This window comes from Malaya genurostris, chromosome 1 (assembly GCF_030247185.1).
Source record: "Malaya genurostris strain Urasoe2022 chromosome 1, Malgen_1.1, whole genome shotgun sequence".
In the NCBI taxonomy this organism is placed as follows: Eukaryota; Metazoa; Arthropoda; class Insecta; order Diptera; family Culicidae; genus Malaya; species Malaya genurostris.
In genome coordinates this window covers 49,508,851-49,530,189 of record NC_080570.1, presented here as the reverse complement: position 1 = coordinate 49,530,189, position 21,339 = coordinate 49,508,851, and the positions used below count along the sequence as shown (strand labels likewise).

Sequence of the window (21,339 nt, the reverse complement as noted above, 5' to 3'; positions counted from 1 at the left end):
CTAATTACAGTTACTTAATGTAGCGCTTCGCCGTGGTCAGGTCGAAGTGAGACAACTCAATGCTTCCTCTTGCTTTGTCACCGAAATTTCACCCTAAATTGCAAATTTCTCCAATACTAACCCGATTCACGCAAAATCAAAAACATACGATTGTATGATTTCGTGCGAGTTTTGTTAAACATTTTGTTTTCTTGTGTGTTGACATTGTGAGTGTGCGAAAGAATATAGAAAAACTCATTTATTTTTACAATTCGCACAAAATCTTTCGATAAAAACGTTTATCGGGAACAGTTTATATACAAATCGATAGAAAAACTAATTATTACTAATATTAGTTCTCTAACAATTTTGGGTAAACTTCATGAAGCCCCGGGATAGGCAGCGAACTTCACCTGACCACGGCAAAGCGCTACCTTAATTAGGCTGCATTAAGAAATTCCGAACTTTTGAGTTTACACCAGCCATTAGTCAGTGTAACCGATTTAGCTGCTTTTGTCCAAGATTTTAGAAGTTTTTCCATAGCGGTTTATATTGAAAGAGTTCTCTCTTTACGAGAGCCCAATACCGCTCAAAACGTCACAACTTCGGACAGTTGGGTGGATTCGCATCTTCCGGTACAACATGGACTCCATTCGCTCTACACCATTCCAAAACATCCATGACAAGAATCCAAATCAGGTTAGATAAGCGAGGGAGCGTCATGACTATGTAGGAATGGTAACAATCGCTTCTTTAGGCACCTTGTTTGCCGTTCCGCTAGTGATGAAGCTTTGACTTGCTCGACCACAGCTGCATTTTGCCTTCCATACCAAATATTTTTTGGGAAGCTTGGCCTTTTTCTTCGTCCTGAAATGCACCTTACGCCGTTTCTTTTGCATGGCAGTATAAAGATATACCGGGAAGCTGCTTAAAATCTTCCAGCAGATAACTTTCATCGTCCATTATCACACAGGAAAATTTCGTCAAAGATTCGCGATAAAACTTGCGAGCCTGATTTTTTACCCGTCACATTCTGTTTGTCATTACGGTCATTACAGTTTTAACCTTGAACGATTCCATACCTTGCCGGTGCTTAGAAGTATGCACCGTCAGTTGGAGACATATTTATTTTTCTAGCCACAGGACATACCGAAAAAATTGATTTCTTCTGTAATATTTACTTCACCTTCGCGTCGTTCTGGTGGTTCCTGAGATCTGTTTTTGTTCAGCTCCCAGGCTTCCTGGCTGTTGTCAAACGTGTATCGAAAGATTTAAGAACGTTACGAAGAGTGATTGCAGGAAAACCAAACTTCGTATTTAGAGCTGTCCAGATTTTGTCGCTAGCAAGTTTGATTTGTGTGCCTTTCAAAGATTTTACTGGTCAATTTTCTCGGAATCGATTTCAATAAGCTTAGACTCAAAACCTACTATTAGGTCATTGATCAAGTTAAAAGATCAAATGCCTATCAGTTCTGGTTCCGGAGATATAATGGTATAAGTGACGTAAACAACAATACTCATTACCAATCAATTTTCATGGATAAGAATGAATAAATTTCCTCAGAAAGTGACCAATGACCAAGTTCAAATGTATTATTGCTGACAAATGTTGTGAATCATGCTTTTGTGAACCACTCGAATCAATCTGAATTAAAAATTGCCTCAAATTCATGTCTGAAATCATCCTAATAATCCTGTATCAATGACAAGAGAAAGGCATTATCACACCACTGGGTAGATTCAGAAACGGTTTTTTAAACTTATGATCAATAAGAATTGTTTTCTACGGGTTATGTCCAAACTAAAACATTGAAGACGCGTTCGGGAAGTCTACAGAGCATCTGAACATTAAATACTCTCTTGCAGATATCTGTGTAATGACATATCGCTCAATATCGTTTGAGTTGCGAGGTATATCCTCTAAGATATTCTATGATTTTGGTTAGGAAGTGGAGAACCGACATAAATTCGCATCGTGGGACACGTGGTAATATGGTTGATAGTTCGAACTGGTGATGTCTTGCCAGTTACGGTTCTCTATTAAAAATACAGAGCACGATAAATTAAATTTAGTCCGGCTGCTCGGCCATCCATGGAATTTGACCATCAATGTTAACTTCCCTCTCTGAGCAGCCTAGATAGCCGTGTAGTGTCGGTAGCGGTTTCCCAACTGGCTAAGAATAACGCTACGGTCCACCTGTACCGGTGGTATAAGTCCACCAAACATGTAAGCCGTGTGGTATCCGGCGGAATTATTTTTTACCAAGAATTGATCCACTGGTTTCCTGTTCCATGTCGTAAAAGGCCACAAAAATAGGAACTCCTAAGTCAAGGTGTATTTCCGTGCCGATGGCTGAATGGCTGCAGGAGGTTAAACATTGCAGTCGTGAACGGAATATCTTGGGTTTTTCCTCAAGGTGGTGTACTATCCCCACTTTTATGGAACCTAGTCGCTGATGGTTTGTTAAGGAAACTTAATAACCTTGGATTTCCGACTTATGGTTTTGCCGACGATTATCATATATTGATGACCGGTATAAGCATTAACACTCTCTTTGATTTAATGCAGCAAGCCCTGCGATCTGTTGAACAATGGTGTTGTCAGGTTGGATTATCTGTAAATCCGGGCAAAACATCAAATGGTGCTTTTCACTCATCGTAGGATAATTACAGGAGCTCGTCCGTTGCAGTTCTTTGGTTCAGAGGTCACTGTGGTCGATCAAGTTAAATACGTCGGGGTTATTCTTGACTCAAAACTGAATTGGTCTGCTCACATTGACTTCAGGATTGAAAGAGCTTGCATGGCTTTCGGTCAATGCAGACGAGCTTTTGCAAAATCATGGGGACTCAAACCCAGATATATTCATTGGATCTACACAACTATTGTTAGACCAATTTTAGCATATGGATGTCTTGTATGGTGGCAGAAAGGAGAAGTCGCGACAGTTCAGTCAAAGCTAAATCATCTCCAAAGGATGGTCCTAATGGCGATGACAGGAGCATTCACGACAACTCCTAATGCTGCTCTAGAGGCGCTACTGTGTATTAAACCACTACATGTGTTCCTAAAACAAGAAGCATTATCTTGTGCATACCGTCTTAGGGTTACAGGGCTTTGGAACAGTAACCCATTAGATTATGCTACCAGCCACACTCGCTTGTGGTCTCAAATGGTTACGTGGGATGAGTATTTACTCGCTCCTAGTGACCTAACTCTCACATGCAGTTTTCCTTTTAAAACATTCAATGTGAGCTATCCTCTTCGTTAGGAATGGTTGTCTGGTTGTCTGGAACGACAACTTGATGAACACATAGTTTGTTTTACGGACGGTTCTCTGTTGAATGGTCGTGCTGGTGCTGGTGTCTACTGTCGTGAAATGAGGCTGGAGCAGTCTCATTCACTTGGTAGATACTGTACTGTGTTCCAAGCAGAAATCTACGCAATTCTGTGTGAAGTACAATCGGCACTTCAGCAGAGGATCTGTGGTAAACGTATTTATTTTTGTTCCGACAGTCAGGCAGCCTTAAAAGCACTCAGTTCGAATGACTCAGGGTCGAATCTAGTGATCGCATGTCGAACTCAAATTGAAGACCTCAGCATTTCAAATGCTGTTTATTTCTTATGGGTACCCGGCCATTCTGGTATTACTGGAAATGAATGGGCTGATGAGTTGGCTAGAGCTGGTGCAACGAATGATTTCGTTGGTCCTGAACCAGCTTTACCACTTTCAACTAGTTGGATAAAGCACAAGATACGTTCTTGGGCTGCATCCAAACATGCCAGCTACTGGCGCAGCTTGCAAACTTGCGCTCAGACAAAAGCATTTCTACCAGATTTAAATCTGAAAATGTCAAAGTGTCTACTGCATTTCTCCAAGTATCATTGAAGTATTCTGGTCAGAGCTCTGACTGGACATTGCAAACTCAATTATCACATGGCTACTATTCAACGTGCTGAGTATTATTCGTGTGATTTGTGTAAATGCGATTATGGTACTTCATATCATCTGATATGTAACTGTCCCGCATTGACGCAGCTACGTATCCGGGTTTTTGGTTCTCCATACATGGTTGAGTCTGTGTATGCGGAGCTAAAATTGAATGATATTCTCTCGTTTCTCACCCAATGTGGTAAGGAGCTATAGTCAGAAGGGTTCATCGTTCTTCCTGGAGTGAATGAATCCCTTCTGTATTCACCTTAAATAGGGTTTAGCAGATTGTTTGGCATCCTTTGGGGGGTACCGAATTTACTTCTGCTCGTACATACTGCGAGTCGTTCTGCATTCTTCCGAGAGTGCATAATGGTGTCGCTTTTGTAAGATCTCTAAATCCTCGCGGGGGTTGGAGGTTTTATTAACAGCAGACTGTTCGGGACCTCGTAGAGGTTCAGAATTTCCTTCTGCTTCCACTAAATGTGATCCTCAGCAGATTGTTCAGCATCCCTTAGGGGTGCAGAATTTACTTCTGCTTTTATGTGTTTTTGTGTCGTCAATTTTTCCCATCCTCCTAGTCCAACCCTTACCATTTCCTTTCAATCCTTCCCTCTTATATATCGGGAAAATGATGCTAAAAACAAATTGATGGCAAGGCACAAATCTCCAAATATCAAGGGGAACGTGCCATTTGAGCCAATTTGTTCTGATTCCTGAAGATATTCTATGATTTTGGTTAGGAAGTGGAGAACCGACATAAATTCGCATCGTGGGACACGTGGTAATATGGTTGATAGTTCGAACTGGTGATGTCTTGCCAGTTACGGTTCTCTATTAAAAATACAGAGCACGATAAATTAAATGTATGAAAGGGTGACAGGACTCACGGCAGCTGACTGTCCGGGGTTTTACGAATTTCGGAAAGTAATCGTTTCATATAGTACATATTGGTTTAGAGGCGCGACTGTTTCCTGTAGGCATCATACAGTTGACCAAGGAGTTTGTTTTTATGTAAATCTAACGAACCCCTGCACACTTCGTAGCGCAATAATATAGGATTAGACGTCAAAAATTAAAACTATTTTCAATCAATTTTAATGATCATTGAAAAAAAAGAAAGTTATTATAATGGTCTATTACTATGCTGCCCATACTCACATATCAGTCCCATATCGATTTTCGCCAATTTAGCTTGAGTAATGAAATCTATCCTCAATATACTCTCAGAAATTGCAATAAAAGTTGAGGGTTTGTTCAGTAAAATGTGAAAAAAATATCAACCCATGTCTGTCCCATAAGCAAAGTACCCGCATATCAGTCCCATCCAGTGCAAATTTCAATAATTTAATTTGTTGCAATATTGGAAATGTAAAGGTGTATTACCGATATTTCATGTAATAATACCATGATTTAGCTACCTAATGCACCATAAATCATAAAATTCGAAAATAAAATTTTGATCGTCTTTTTCTCGAAATGCCGATTTTCCATATGGGACTGATAAGCAAGTAGCACACAGGCAACAAAAGAAAGAAAAGAAAAAAAGAGAAAACTTTAAGTTCACACCACAAACTTGGAAAAAAATTAACGTTTACATTTAAATGACATGTTAGTGGGTATCATTCAAATGCGTGAAATAAAAACTTTTGCACCTTTGAATTGTTGCCTCGATAATTGATTGATTATATCGTTTATTTATACCTGGCTTTAACCAAGTTGCGGCCGTTCGCCGGGCTGGCTCGATATCATTTGCTGTACTTTCTGTTGTTTTTCCTGTGATTTCCGTACTTGTTTCAGAATTTGATATCCTGTACGTTCTGCACCTTTTCATGTATTTTCTGCTATTGTTCCTGCACATTCTTCTGTTTTTGTTCCCGTACTATCTGTACTTTCTTTACCTGTTCCTGCACTTGCACCAGCACTTTCTGTACTTGTTCCCCTTATTTTGGTTACTTTAGCTGTTCCGGCAAAACATCGTACCGTTCAAAAATTATCTTCGGAATTATTTCGAGCCCTCACAAAATCAGGACATTTTAACGACCTATGTAAAACTCGGTTTCAGAAGAGCGTGGTCATGACTGCTAGCGATCGGTGAAGTAAATTACAAAAACCGACGTTGAGAGAAAAATGTGGCTTAAAACCTCCCGAGTCTGGGCCAATTGTAGACGAACCCGAATAACCGAACTTGCAACTTGCTGAAAATTGGAACGCTCGGAAATGCATACCTCTACTTGTTCATCGAATATCTCGGCTTTGAAGGCTTGTATCATAAATCTACCTACCGTGACAAAGTCTAGATAATTTAGTTTAGATGCGTTTAGTACATAAAAACATATATGTTATCGCGAGAAAAATATATTCTTGTATTTTTCTGTGAAACAAAGTCAGTTTCAATGCATCCACCATTTTTTTCGCTTTGGTTTCCTAATAGCATTCTGAAAAAGGAGAGAGAAATAAAATTGGCTCGACAAGGCTGCCAAACACACAGACATTCAATCTATGTGAAAGTTGAATATTTTTTCATTGTTCATTGGAATCCATGTAATGTCCAACCCATACGATAGATTAATGTGATAAAACTTCTCATCAAAATAATAAAATGTATGCTGGTAACCCGGTACAGTTTGCTCATATACGAGAGAGTACAAGAGAAATACGATGCGCAAAGTGAATTGAGCGAGCCACGTGATCGATTTATAACTCAACACGTGGCCCTCTGTCCTCAGACCTTAATTGAGCATGTGGTTTGAAATAGTGAAGCTCATGGATCAAGTAGGCTAAGTAAAATTTTCACACATAACAGCGCCAACCGATTTTGTAATTCAAGTATTCACATTTTGCTCTCCAGCAGATCTAGCATGCAATTGGGTGGAAAATTTTTAATTATATACAAAACAATTTTCTAGATTTTCTTTTCCTTATGTAATATACCCTAAAACCTTTGCATACAAGTCACCTTTCAAACATATATATGTATACACATTCCGGAGGATCGTACGAACCGCTATCATATTCAGTTCATCCAAGTTCTCATTTTGTACTGGATTGTATTCAAGTTTCCGCTTGATGCCAAACTTAACCCAATTTTTACCTTGTTTTCATGTCAGTTCCGACTCAAGATTCAATGCCATTGAATTGATATTCGAGGCAGCTTCAATATTGATTCTTATAGCCTCGTTGCTAAGTGTGAACCCAATTTAGTTTGATAAAAATTGTTTCACTATTTAACATGGATCCAAGTTTCACAATTTAACATAAATCCGAGGTATCTGCAGCAGACTAAATAGAATGTTTCTGACGTAAAAAAAAATACAAACGAATCGATTGCAGATAGTTTGAACAAACTCACAAATCGTGTTATATAGTTTTATCCCAATTTCAGAACAAGCAGCGATTTCAAGGACGTTGTGAAGCCTCTGAATAGCCCACACATATGTTAACTACTACTATTTTTTGTTGGAATAATTTTAATTAGGTAGGCTATGAAATTGAATTAATTTGAAGCCCGTATACTAAGGCAGAAAAATGTAAAAAAATCAAATTTAACATCAGGAACACATACCACCAGAACCAGAGCTGACGAATAAAAAGTTATCTCAATCACTAGGCAAATTGTAAAAGAAAATTTAAACTGAAAAAAATTTCAAACAGCAAACTTGCAAATTATTAGCAAAGTTCAATAAGGCAAACGATGTGAAATAAACGTGGTATGAATGAAATACGTCCGTCGTTAAATGTATGAAATTGAAAATCTCGGATGAAATTTTAAATTAGACCCTCAGAAGCTATGTAAAAACAGACGAATGAGATCAGTATCGATCATAATTTACCATAACGAACCATAAGAACTAAGGAATGCATTGGTTCGTAAAGAACGCTCAACCTCACTTCTTAGAATTTTGTATTTTAGTCTTCGATTTCTACATAAATTTAAAGTAAATATTTTGCGGAGTCACTAATACACTAATGATCTTTATTTTACCAAATTTTAAATGTTTTTGTATGTTGCTGTTCGCTTCATAAGAAAAAAAAACACGAGAAACAAGCAAATTTTTCAAATCTACAAGCTAAATTCGAAAGTCATCATCACTGCTTTGATCTTGGCCTGCCGCTTGCGTAACGCAGCAATCGAAAAAGAGTTGGCTGGATTAGTCAAATTATCCATTTGACTATCCAAAGCACATTTACGATGGCAAACGCTTCTTTCCTTCGTATCCATACAGCGCCATCTTCCGTGGAAACCATAGCAGAGCTTTCCTCCATCGTATTATACATGCTGGTGAAACTGCTGTAGAAACTTGTTGATGACTTACTCAATATTAAAAAAATGCTATTTATTACTTGATTTTCTACGAGCTTCTCAACTATATGATTGAAATAGAGTATTGAATTTCGTGACGGTCTAAAGTCTAAATAATAAAACTATTCACGTTACCATTGTAAACTAGGAAATATTTGGCAGTTCGTCTAAATTGCCAAATGCCATACAATTTTCTAAACGATGCTTGAACAGTTTTTCACACACTCAAATGATACCAAAGGCTGCTGTTTCATTGTGGTCGGATCCATCATTCGGTTCCGGATGTTGTCTTGAAATTTTCAATTTCATGAATGAGTTTATACAATATAAGGAACAACAAAATGCAAGGGAACATCTTTAGAGCTGGTAAAAAGATTCCGGAATGCAATTCCCATCAAAAACCTCAACCGATTTGACAAATCAAAGGTTAGATAAATTAGTTTGTATTATAACTATCTTGATTTGATGTTTCGAGAGACAAGACAACCAGAGCTTTTTTTGTTGCAATTATAAAAAGTTTGCATTTGACTCATTGTTATTACGCATCGTTATGAAGGATAACTTTTTATTCAACTACTGAAACAATCACAATGTCAGACAATATACGATACCGGCCATAATTCAATTGTGTCCCGATAAGAACTTCGACAGAAAATCGGTAGGTTTTGGCTCACATGATTCCTGCCAGTAGCGCATGATGTGACCTTTCTGTTTCCAGATCGCAACCGACTCTTTGAGCTCCATTTGACCCTGAAAAATTATTCTTTTTTAGAGGTTTTCGTGTTCAGTTAAAGATGAGATGAGAAAAAATTTTATAACCTATGTCGTTTCCGCTTGATGCCAAACCTAAACCTTGTTTGTTTAAAGTCAGTTTCGACTCAAGATTCATGGCTATTGAATTAATATTTGAGGCAGCTTCGATATTGATTCTTATAGACTCGTTGCTAAGTGTGAACCCAAATTAGTTTGATGAAAGTTGTTTGTTTGAATAAACTACTCTCAAGCGAACACAACATTAGTTTTCGCAAACTGTTACATTGTTCTTGATACCGATAAAACAATGTTCTTTCCCGGCCAACAAGATCTTTTCTGGAATTTATTGCTTAGAGAATAAATATTTAAATATTTTTCATTAATCGGAATATTTCGATCGAATGCAAAATTTTGCATTCTGTATCTCGATTGAGTTTTCCATACAAAAGCACCATTCGATCGGAATACGTAATGCAAATTTTCACAGTCTATACCGAAGCAATTTTTCTCGCAATAAGCAAACCAGTTTCTGTTTAACCCTTAACTCTAGTCTGATACTTTTTATTTACAATCAAACTTTTACCTTGATCACTAGCATATCGATCACCCGAATATCGGTAACATTCTGTTGCTTAAGAAATTCTTCCCGCAACTTTTCTCGGCACTGTTCCACTGACTTAGGTATGTCGTAATCCATCACTGAAAAATAAATTCATAAAAATCGTAACTTGAACTGAAATGTTTAATTTAACATAGATTCATTTGAAACCTTCTTATACAGACTATGACATAACACTCCAAGAACCATTTAAGAAAACTCACCAATGTACGGAATCTGACGGTACCACGCTTTATACAAATTCAGGACACGCTTGCGGGCTTCTTCTCGGTCGGCAGATAAAATCGGGCGCACATTCTGTACAGCCCGACGAACAGCTTCACGGCTAGCCATCGTTTATTGCAGTAGAAAACTACAGTGAATAATTCCCAGAGAACCTTTCAAAGCAGTAGCGGAAAGTAGTTCAATGTTTGTTTGTTGTGACAGATCCAAACGTCAAATTGTACACTCTTAATCAAAAGTAAACTTAAAAAATATTGTGGATTTGTTTTCTTACACTGCTGGAAATTGACTCGATGGCATCATGCTGGATCTGATTAAATGGCATGCAGAAAAAGCCTCAGAAACAAGACGTTAAATAAACGCGTTGGGTGGCGGACTACAGACTCACATAGTAGCTACAACATAGGAATTTGACGGTTCGTTTGGATTCCAAAGAAGTATTCGCCGGTCTGTTACTATGAGAGTCTGTATGGCGAACTATAAACCGAATATATGCTTCAAACTCATATTATTTTGTTGATTTATTCAGTGGATATGGATGGAAGGTGTTGTTCCGAAAATTTACTACAATTCTTAGATAGGAATTGAAACCAAAATCAAAACATTCATAGCTGTTTTCTTCATTTGCTGTTGATGTTAGTTCCTTTGAAAAAGAGCTATATTAGTTCGCTTCTAAAGAAAATAAATTTGATTTAATTCCACTATATTAAAAAAATTTATTTTCTTTTTTGGCAAAATAGTTAAGAGTTTTTGTTAATTAAAGTTTAATATAATTCATTTTCTTTTAAAGCGATGAAGTTCATTGCACTGACCACTCAAAACGTTTTGAGCTGAATTATTTTTCGAATTTGGTTCGGAGCAAAATTCATAAGTGTTTTTTTCCTCAGTGTATGGATGTTATTTTCTGGAAGTTTAAAAGGACTTGTGTGTATCTTAGGAAATTATATCAGCTAGTTTTGTGATATCTTCAGAACTTCATTAGATTAAAAATACGAAAAGCCAACATTCTTTTAGTAATTTTATAGCTATGCCTCGTATTTGCTTTGTTCCTGGATGTCGCACTCATAAGGCCTATTACGAGCGTGGGGTCGCAATGTTCTCCTATCCGCGGAGCGATCCGGAGCTTTTAGTCGCTTGGAATAAGGCTTGCTCCAGAGCAGAAACGTTTGAACCACCACGGCATGCCTGTGTATGCGAAAAACATTTTGAGCCAAGTGAAATCACTGACAAAACAACCGGACGTGCGACATTGCAACGCGAAGCTGTTCCTTCACGTTTTTTAGATGGCTGGAAGCCGAATGATACACCAAAATCTATTTCAGATTCTAACACGTTCCTGAAAGACGACGATAAGGAACCAATAAAAACTAATAAAATCATAGACGCTGTTATCAGTAATAAATCTAAGATATTCCAGGTTGAAGAAGTTTTCCTAGAAACCAACAGCGAAGGCACAATGATTTCCGAAGTAAATCAATTGTTCCCTGACATGTGCTGTCGTATGTGTGGAATCAAACACGATGGCGAAAATATATTTAACATTCAACGAGATTTCCCTAAGGATAAATATACGGAAGCACTGTTAAGTTTATGTTTAGAAGACGGAGGAATGTATAAAACCACAGAAGAAATATGTGTAACATGCTATCAACAAGTGAATTCGTTTTTGGAATTTATTAAAATTTGTCACATCCGACAACGTAACTTGCTCGAGTTGTCCATTAAAGAGACTGGTACTCACGAAAAAAATAGTTCGTGTGAATCTAACAATTTGCAACCAGCATTCGTAGAAGAAAACTCAAATGAAGGTTTGTCAGATGTTGAAACTTTCGAAATCAATCAAATGGAAGATGAACATTTGGACAATTACATTGATAAATTGATAGAAAACCTTAAAATCGAAAAACGACGTTCAAATTGTCAGCGGTATTGGGAATGTTTAGATTGTCGGAACATGTTTCAGCATCGTCACCGTTTAGCTGATCATCGACGAACATGTCCTCTGGTTGGCAGTGTAAAGTCAAAACGTTACGGCACGTTCATATGCAAACTATGTGACAAAGTATTTAAAACGCTACCTGGGTATAGGCATCATTTGTTAAAAATGCACGATCGTGACAAAATTCAAGCTTCAGGAAGTGATACACATTCTTCGAAAATAGTACACGAATCAGACGATAATTATCCGGAGGAACTACGAGTTCTAAAATCTAGAAAGACAGTAGTTTGTCCCATATGCTCTGATACATTTGAAACTTCCGGTGATCTACGCTACCATCTACCGAGTCATAAGAGCATGAACAGGGACAAATCTCGGACAATCGGTAGAAGTTTCAATAGTGAGGGAAAGGATTATGATTCGAAACAGCACATGTGCAGCTTTTGCGGCAAAATGGAACGAAGCAATGCAGGATTGGAGATACACATGAAATTTCACTTGAAACAAAAGGATTGGGCTTGTGAATTGTGTGATAAACAATATTATACGAAGGTATTTTTCTCATTTGTGATATCTAATAAATCTCTAGGCGACTGCATTTTATTATGTCTTGTCTAACAGGCTGATTTGAGACAGCATGTGTTAACCGTCCATGAAAAACGAACCTTTACATGCGAAGAATGCGGGACAGTGTTGAACTCCAAAATAACCTTCAGTCGGCACCGTCGATTGCACAACGAATCAGAGTTGAAACAATGTAATTTTTGCTCGAAAAAATTCACTACGAATAACGCATTAAAGAGACACGTACAGAAAAGGCACCTCAGTCATACGCGACCTCGTACGCACAGTATTGAAATGCCTATGACAGAGTTAACATGGGAAGAAAACAACTACGACGATGAAATGATGGTGGATGAAAAGGAATGTGCTGACAAAGAGAAAGAAGTAGCTGTGGACACTATAAAAAAAGAACAGACATTTGTTACAGGATAATGAAATTCGAGATAGTTGATTGTTAAGAAATGCCTTTTTTGATGTATTATTTCATAAATTCGAAATATCAACAACTCCTCAAACAATAAACCTATCATTTTATTATTTTTGAAAATTTGTTCACTAATTCCCCATGTCCACATTATAGCACAGAGAACAGACATCCAAGTAGAGATCTCAATATGTGTAAGAAATTTAACAGTTGTTTGGCAAAGTGATGAAACAGCAATTCGCCTATAGAGGCGCTTCAAGCAGCCCTGCAATTGCTTATGATTTCTTGCGTTCAAACTTGAATACTATTAAAATTCTCGTGTGAAAAATCGTATGCATCGCATGTTTGTTTCACGCATTTTTTTTAATGTTTGTATGAGCTTGGATGTCTGTTCTCTGTGATTCTAGCTTAAATGGATAGTACTACTTACAAGATTTTCAGTGATTCAATCTAAGCAGTCACTTTCAGTTTTATAGTCTAGACGATAGAAATAGATTCTAAGAACCAGTTATTTACACTTCCGTTCTGTATAAAGACCTAAATTGAAAAGAGGACGTGTCAGTTTTTGTATCGCTTACTTTTATTGAACATATGGTTAAATTTCAGTGGATGCAAATAACATATTACACTGGATTACAACATTATGTTATTTCCAGAGCTTCATAATTTCATCTGTTTTTTTACCCCTAAAGATTGTAGTAGATAAATTAGAGGTGATATAACGAATAAATTTGTTCAAGCGTAGTAAATATAACCATATATCCCGCACAACGGTATACGCAAAGTAACAAGATCCCATTTCAATTAAGAACTGTTTTGTTCTCTTATATCATCTTTTGATTTATGCTTCTGTTTGATGTGGTGGTTCATGTGTGTTCTATAGAGAAAATCTTTTTCGCAAAACTCACATTTGAAGTTACGTTCACGAGTATGAACAACGTAATGAGTTTTCAGTTTGTGTGCGTTGGTGAACTTTAAGTCACATTGATCACACTTCAGGTCTTTGAAGTGACATTTAACGTGGCTGATGATCGCGTTTATCGTTCCAGAATACGTACTGGAACAATGATTGCAGCTGTACGATTTATCCCCTTCTGAAGTTGACAAAACGGTGTAATGATTTGTCCAATCCTTGCGCGGTTTATAATTAACATTTTTTGCATGTGCCTTTTTATGCAAACCTAGATTTCCAGATGTACAGAATGTCATCGGACAAAGATCACAACTGAAGGATTTTTCGGCGTTATGCATCTTCAGATGAGCATTATAACTTTCCAATGAATGAACAATGTGCTTGCATAGGTTGCACTCGTACTTTTCCGCCTTTTCGTGAACTCGACTTACATGTCGGAAAAGTTTGTTTTGACGATGAAACATTTTATCACAATAACCACACCTTAGATTTAATTTGTGATCTCGCATGTGACTTTTAAGGGCTGTTATTGATTTGCAAACCTTCCCGCATTGTTCGCATATTGAGGGACAGAGTACACTTTCACCAAGATGATGGGCCTTTATGTGTCCTTCTCGCGCCCACAGATCGCTGTATCGACGATCGCAGTATTCGCATTTGATCGGTTGAGCGTGCATCTTTTTGTGTAAGTTCAAAGATCTCACATTCCGAAGAACAATCGTCTCCATGACACATTCATTACAAGTGTATGGTGTCAAATCTAAATGAACGGATAAATGCTCCAACAGTGCTTTCGCCGAACCCATTGACTCGCTTTTACAGATGTAACACTTATGATCATGTAATTTAGGTCGGTTCGGATCTCGATGTAGCCGTCTACGTGACGGATATGACGAGATTTTAGATTTGGCATGCACGATACCTGGAAGTAACTTACTTTCGGAATGTTCGACTATTTCTTGCTGAAGTACAGCTTTTGATGTTTGCAAATCTTTGCCTTCTGTTATTAACTTGTCTTCAAACACTTGTAATACATCTTTCTTTTCTTCGTTCAGTATTTGTTCAGCAGTCCTATTGGGATTGAATTAATATTACTGATTTTTAAGTAAATGCTTAACGCTCTTACTTGTCTGTTTGTTTAACATTCAACTCGATAATTGTATCAATTTCTTGTTTATCGGAAAATGCAGTTCCTAGAATTTTGCGACGAAGCTTTCTCTCATTCTCTCGAAACCGATTCACCATCTCATTCAGTCGCAATATGTTTGTGGCGCACGGTTTGCAAATGTTTGATGGTAGTCCATCGTTTTCTTCCATTTTTAGATGCAGAATTTGTTCAATGATATTGAGCATCTGATGTATCGTGTAGTCGTGAAATAAAGATCGTAGTCGTGATTTCTGTGAAGAGCACATCCGGCATATCGTTTCGAGGCTCATTTCTGCTATATGCAACCTTCGAGCAAATGTTTACGTATAGATTTATTAAATATTAACTCCAGAAACGATAACACTTTTTTAAGCGAGATGGACCGTGATCGGACTTAGCCGTCACCAGAACAAAACAAAAAACACAGTTTTTTATGAGATAGACCGTGAACAATATCAATAATAATAATTATTATTATTGTCTTAGCCGTCTGTCAAAAGACATCAACCAAAAAATATTTTCATTATAAACGAACACAATGTAATAGAATGGGTGGACATATTTGTATATCAGCTGCGTCCAAAGAAGAGCAAATCTGTATGAAATGTTCAAAACGACGAATGTAACAATGAGAGATTCTCTTTGTTTGCTTTCTTTTTCGATTATAACGGTACTCTTAGCAAACCTTCACTCCAATTATTTACCGATAATAATAACTGAAGCTATCAGCTTTGAATCTGCACTGAAGAAGTTACCGAAAAAAAGCAGGAATGTTCCGTAATAATCGAAAGAGAAAGTAAACAAAGAGAATCTCTCATTGTTACATTTGTCGTTTTGAACATTTTATACAGAAATAAAACATGAACGGCCAATGGAGAAAAACATTGATGAATGTTTACGTTTTTTGAGTGGTTAGTTAACTGAAATAAACCGCTCCAAAATAAATAAACTCCATTGAATTTCATATTAACACTATTTCGCCACCAAAGAAACTTTTCTATTTCGCCACCAAAGAGTACAGATTTGTTGATATATAGTGGAATAAAAATGAATTTATTTTCCTTTAAAGCGATCGATGAATGTTTCTAATTTGGTTTTAATTCTTATATAAAAATTTAAGAGGGCCGATGAAATGTTAGTAAATCTGTCATATTGTGTCATATATTATTCTGAGTACATTTTCAATATGTCAGTTTTTTGGAATAATCTTAAAAATTTGAAGATTTTTTCTACAATCTGTTATCTGTGACACAGAATCTGGGTAGCAAAAGAGAGTGAACCATTCTTTTCATTTCTGGTTTATTATAAAAAAAAAACAAATTAAATTAAAGAGCTGTTTACACACGAATCGATTGTAATTATTTTTTTCATTACATAGAATGAAAGCATTAAAAATTGTGGGTAAAAAATATATTTCAAAAATATTTTTCACTGTGTGCAGTCAAGATGGTAGTTAACGGTAAGAACATCACGAGTTTGCAGTTACGATAGTTACGATAGCAAGAAAAAGGCGCTCTAGCAAGTGGTACACAACTCAGCAAGCAATTATATTTTGTTGTGTTTTCTTGTTTTTGGCTCGAGGATCGTAGCCTCATATCCGCCACTGACTCAATTATATTTTGTTGATCGTTAAGTGTTTGTTGATCGGCATACTGCACGAAATAATCGTTCAGTTTGCAGGAACGGTTTGTTGGTGTTTTTACTCCTGAAAAAATAGTGTGGAAATTGGGTGTTATTTTCATATAGAAAGAAAATTCATTGTTATTCTATAGAAAACAGAAGTAAAAGTATACTGCAGGTATGTAGTGTTCGTTTTAAAAAATAGGTGAACAAAAACTTCCAAAAATCTCCTGTAAAACTAGTTCAACGAGGATCCAACTCTTTATATTGAAAATGGCTCAACAATAGACCTCTGTCTCAACGTTGCCAGGTATACCGATTCATCGGTATTCATACAGATATTTAAACTCTATACCGCAATACAGATATGTACTCGCAAAATACCGATAATTCACGGATTGTACAGATAAATACCGATTTTCGTTGATAGCATACATAGACAGGAGAAAAGGTTGCTACGAGACCTTTTTTTTTTTGCTCACCAAAATGAGCTTTGGTGACATTTCCGTGAACTTATGTTGACGAGATTCTGATACCGATATGGTACAGATAGATTTTTTGCGCCGAATACAGATTTTTGGAAAAATGACCTGGCAACGCTCTGTCTGCTAAATTTGTGGAACGAAAAAAAAAATTTGTGCTCGGCTCAATGGTCTGTTTCAAAATGGGCAAACGAAGGTCTCGTGTTGGCCTCTCGTTGAACGATTAATTGGACGTGTAAAATGAACTTTTAGTCATTTAGGCTATTTTTGAATGTGTTGGTAATTTTCACCCGAAATCAAGTGGCGGCAGGCCAGAAGCAAGTAAATATCGTAACAAAACATGGGTTTGGTTTTCGTTGCGTTGTAGATGATGATGATGATGGTCCCACCTCATACCCCTACGAAGGTGTGAGCAGAACGAGTTATCTAAATGATAATTAATATTCTTGCACATATCTTAACCAGTAAACAAAAGAAAACGATCTGATTAATCTAGCAGGTATAGATCCTTCTTCAAAAGAACGACTGATCACAAAATAACATTCAAATATTTCGGATTTACTATCCGGGGTAATCAAGAAAATTTCCAACCCGGGAAGATCCTTGATCACATCAGGAATCGAACCCGATATCTTTACCAGTATCAGACAGTAATTCATCTGGCCCTTCCCGCCGGACCAGTTCATCGCTACACACATCAGCTACGATGGAGTAACGAGACTGCGGATCAGTGCTGTCAACTGTTTTTTTTCCAAAAATCTGTATTTGGCTGAAAAATTTATCTGTACAATATCTTTCTCGAAAAATCAAACATCGATTTAGTTCGGAAGCTGGGCTGACATTATGCATCTCGAATCGAGTTGCTCGAAACGATTATTTTTGAAGTCGATTCGACTGAACTGAGGCATTACGTATCGCTTTCGACCTCGTGATCGCGATCCTAACAATGTGGTACTAGATTTCGACTGACGCTGCTCGAACTGTCATAACCAGAGATGCCATTTATACAGATTTATCTGTATTATACAGATTTTTACATGCGCATACAGATTTAATACAGAGTACAAATTTCTTACAGTTTTCTAAAATTAATACAGATTTATACAGATTTCACCAAAAGTATTAAGGAAAAAATTAAACTATCTATTAGTATTTCAGCTATCTAATAGTATTTGATTGCAATGACGAAATGAACGTTTAGGAATCAACGTACAAATCACTTTTTAAAATATACACACTAAGATTCCATTCCGTTGTTCGGTAATTTTGTTGACGCAAACTTTCGGTAATCAATAGAAATTACCGATATTTCGGTACATGAGCGTCATTTTACAAAAATTATGCAAATTTTTACCAGACGATCAGTTTTACGCAAGTTTTCATTAACGAACTCTGTAAATAGATATACAATTCATACGGTAAATCTGAATAGTCGCCGAGTACGGTAAAACCCTACCGTCCGTATGGTAAAATAATCTTCCAGTAACCGAACTTCTGTAAATACTGATTGTCGTGAAAACTAACTGCAAACAGTTAATAAAATGTTTAGTAAGTGTCTTTTTATTAACCAAACGAAAAAAATCTTGAAGAGTTCATCGAATGGATTGAGGTACAGGTGCTAAAGTTTTTGAAACATTAGAACCACTAAAAGCTTTTTGTTTACTTATAGGCATAAAATAATTTTCTATCATTTGTCCACTTGCGGCCTACACAATTCTAGTGGACTCGACGGATTGTGCAGTGTTTTGGAAGGTGGAATAAAACCATAGCCACAACAGGTTGGAATTAAATTAAAAATTCAATTTTCTTCATTCATTTTTGTGAACATGTGTTGTGTTTTAAAATCCGAAAATAAAAGAATTTTAACCAAAGGAAAACAAACAAACAACCAATTACCGAATAATCAGTTAGGTCCATTTGGTTTACAGTTTACGGTAGTTGTTTGACCGTTCAGCAATTACCGAACGATCGGTAATCAATTTGATTACCGAACTGATTACAGAACGTTCAGCTGTTAAAAATTCGGTAAAAAATTACCGAATTCTGCGAAATTTTCTAAGTGTGTATATTTTTTGTGCAGATATTTATGCCCCGTTTACACTTCTGCTGGCTGCCAGCATGCTGGTGTCAGTGTACTGCCCTCTTAGGAAAAAACGTTCAACTGTGGTCCAATGATCCAAAGTATTAGACCAACGAAGGACCACCGTTGAACGTTTTTTTCCTCAGAGGGCAGTACACTGACACCAGCATGCTGGCAGTCAGCAGAAGTGTAAACGGGGCATTAATGAAGAACATTTCTATTTATATTAAAATGTGTAACTAAATTGAACTTAAAAGTTAGTTAGTCATGAAACATTATTGCCAGACTGACAGTTGTATTTCCTGACTCGACGTTGCATATTGGGTTTTGGAAACCCATCTCAACTTATGAAGTGAACATTTTCAAATTAGACAAGTATATGGCACCATAATAGATTGTTGTTGATAGGAAAAAACTATAAAATTTCATGAAAAAAAATTAAACTGAATTATTGTTCGAGTATTTTTGATTACATTTATTCAGTTCAAGTACTGAAAAGAAGCAAACAGTTTGTAATACTGCGGTTTTAAGTTACCGCACGAAATTAACATGAACACATTTCTGAAATTTAAATCAAGAAGCAGATTCGTTTCCACTCCATTTGAAAACGTGAAGAATTTTTTCAAGCGTGTTCTTGTACACAATTTATCGATGAACTTTTGAAATTATAATAAAATAAAATCTGTATTTTTCATGTATTGTTTCAAGTCTAATACAATTTACGTCATGGATGTGTAGTTTTAATCAAAGGTTTTTAGGTTTTGCTGCTTTCTTTGTAGTATTTTATCATATTTATTAGGAGATATTGCTTTAGCTAATATACCAGGAGCAACCCATTCTTTGTAGTCTTCATAATCTATTTAGGTACTATTGAAGAGTCAAATACACGCTAATAGCACGAGATTGTGATTCTAAATACTTTCAAGGTGTTTGGACAAATTTTTCAATTTACTTGAGTTAGATATATGGGTAAAAACATTATTTGCTCATTGTTATCGAGCGAATAAGCTTTTTCCTACAATCCGTTTGAGCGACGTTTTCATTCCACAGAATTTTATTACAAACTACAGTTACTGGGCATAGGTTAGTTTCGACTTACTTTTGTTATTTTAAGTAAACACCACGCGGCTTTCAATTAATATGCTTTCTAAACAGTTCGACTTGTACATAATATGCCAAACACACAAAATATATATAACGATATACAAAACAATGCATTAAAATAAAGATTATCAATACTAATATGTTTATGAAAATCTAAGATGTTATCGATAACTACCTAAATAAAAAAGAAACGTATTCGAAAACTCATAGTCGATAGTAATAAGGCTTTCGACCATTTCTTATCGAGTTCAGTTGTTTACGAGCTCGATTGTTTTGGTTCCATAATGCCAAAACTTCTCGATAATCTAATACTTCTTCGAGTGAAGTCGAACGAAGCTCGATGATCGACTTCGAATCGAGAACCATAATACGAAACGTGGTCGATTCGATAAAATTTCAGTCGAATCGAGATACATAATGCCACCCCTGATTTTGCGACAAAAAAAAAAGGTCGCTCGACCTGGTTTACCCCTATGGAATCGAATACAAAAACTGAAAATCGGTATTTATCTGTATGAAAATTGAAATATCGGTACTTTGAGAGAGCATATCTGTATTCCTGTATCGAAAATTTGAACCAACTAAATATTTGCTTACAAAGCGGACTTTATGTGTGAAATACATAACTTTTTGAACTCCACCAATGTCGTCGCGCGTTTGATTTCTCTTGGCATCGAATTGAAAAATCTTATTCCCCTGTAAAATAATGAGTTTTGCGATCTGGCTAACAAAAAGCTTGGTGTTCTAGCATCAGATGCGTTTCTAGTATTGTACCTTTGAAAAATAGACCCAATTCTGTATTTAATGTAAATGAAAAAAAAAGTCTAGATGACAGACTGAATGTTTTGTACAGGGTAACATGGCGCCATCATGACATATGCGAGTACTGTCTCAACTAAAGGAATATTTGAAATGACCGTTGAAATAATTAAAGAATCCAATTTGAGTGCCCTGTCTGTTAGTCTGTGCTATATAGGGCAAAACTGTCATTCCCCGGGCGCAACGTATTTAGGGGGCGGCAAACCAATCATTGGGACCTTTTTTTTGCTCGTCCTAGTCATCTTACCGAAGAATGGAGTTCAGTATTTTTTGCCCACTAAACCAATGACGGTGGCAGCAAATCTTATTTTTCCCCAGACGCCAAATTTTCTCGGTACGAAAATAAAGCGAATCAAACATTGACAGAAAAAAAGAAAAACATCGACAAATTTTCGACTAGACCCAACAACAAAAACAGCGAAAACGATTTTTCTCTCCGCTG

General features: G+C 36.6%; 3 protein-coding genes across 3 annotated transcripts; 1 reads left to right on the top strand and 2 right to left on the bottom strand.

Moving 5' to 3' along the window:
• Positions 1–8,734: 8,734 nt before the first annotated feature.
• On the bottom strand, positions 8,735–10,009 carry LOC131439118 (NADH dehydrogenase [ubiquinone] 1 alpha subcomplex subunit 6). Its single transcript, XM_058609748.1, has 3 exons — positions 9,787–10,009; positions 9,548–9,663; positions 8,735–8,961 (listed from the first exon to the last, which is right to left on the bottom strand). Exons 1-3 carry the CDS (start codon positions 9,914–9,916, stop codon positions 8,833–8,835), a joined length of 375 nt encoding a protein of 124 aa, XP_058465731.1. The 5' UTR covers positions 9,917–10,009; the 3' UTR covers positions 8,735–8,832.
• A 686-nt stretch (positions 10,010–10,695) lies between these two features.
• On the top strand, positions 10,696–12,803 carry LOC131439105 (zinc finger imprinted 3-like). The gene is made up of 2 exons (XM_058609722.1): positions 10,696–12,296; positions 12,366–12,803. Exons 1-2 carry the CDS (start codon positions 10,833–10,835, stop codon positions 12,738–12,740), a joined length of 1,839 nt encoding a protein of 612 aa, XP_058465705.1. The 5' UTR covers positions 10,696–10,832; the 3' UTR covers positions 12,741–12,803.
• Positions 12,804–13,290: 487 nt separating this feature from the next.
• On the bottom strand, positions 13,291–15,251 carry LOC131439113 (zinc finger protein 28-like). Its single transcript, XM_058609735.1, has 2 exons — positions 14,772–15,251; positions 13,291–14,716 (listed from the first exon to the last, which is right to left on the bottom strand). Exons 1-2 carry the CDS (start codon positions 15,080–15,082, stop codon positions 13,537–13,539), a joined length of 1,491 nt encoding a protein of 496 aa, XP_058465718.1. The 5' UTR covers positions 15,083–15,251; the 3' UTR covers positions 13,291–13,536.
• Positions 15,252–21,339: the final 6,088 nt, after the last annotated feature.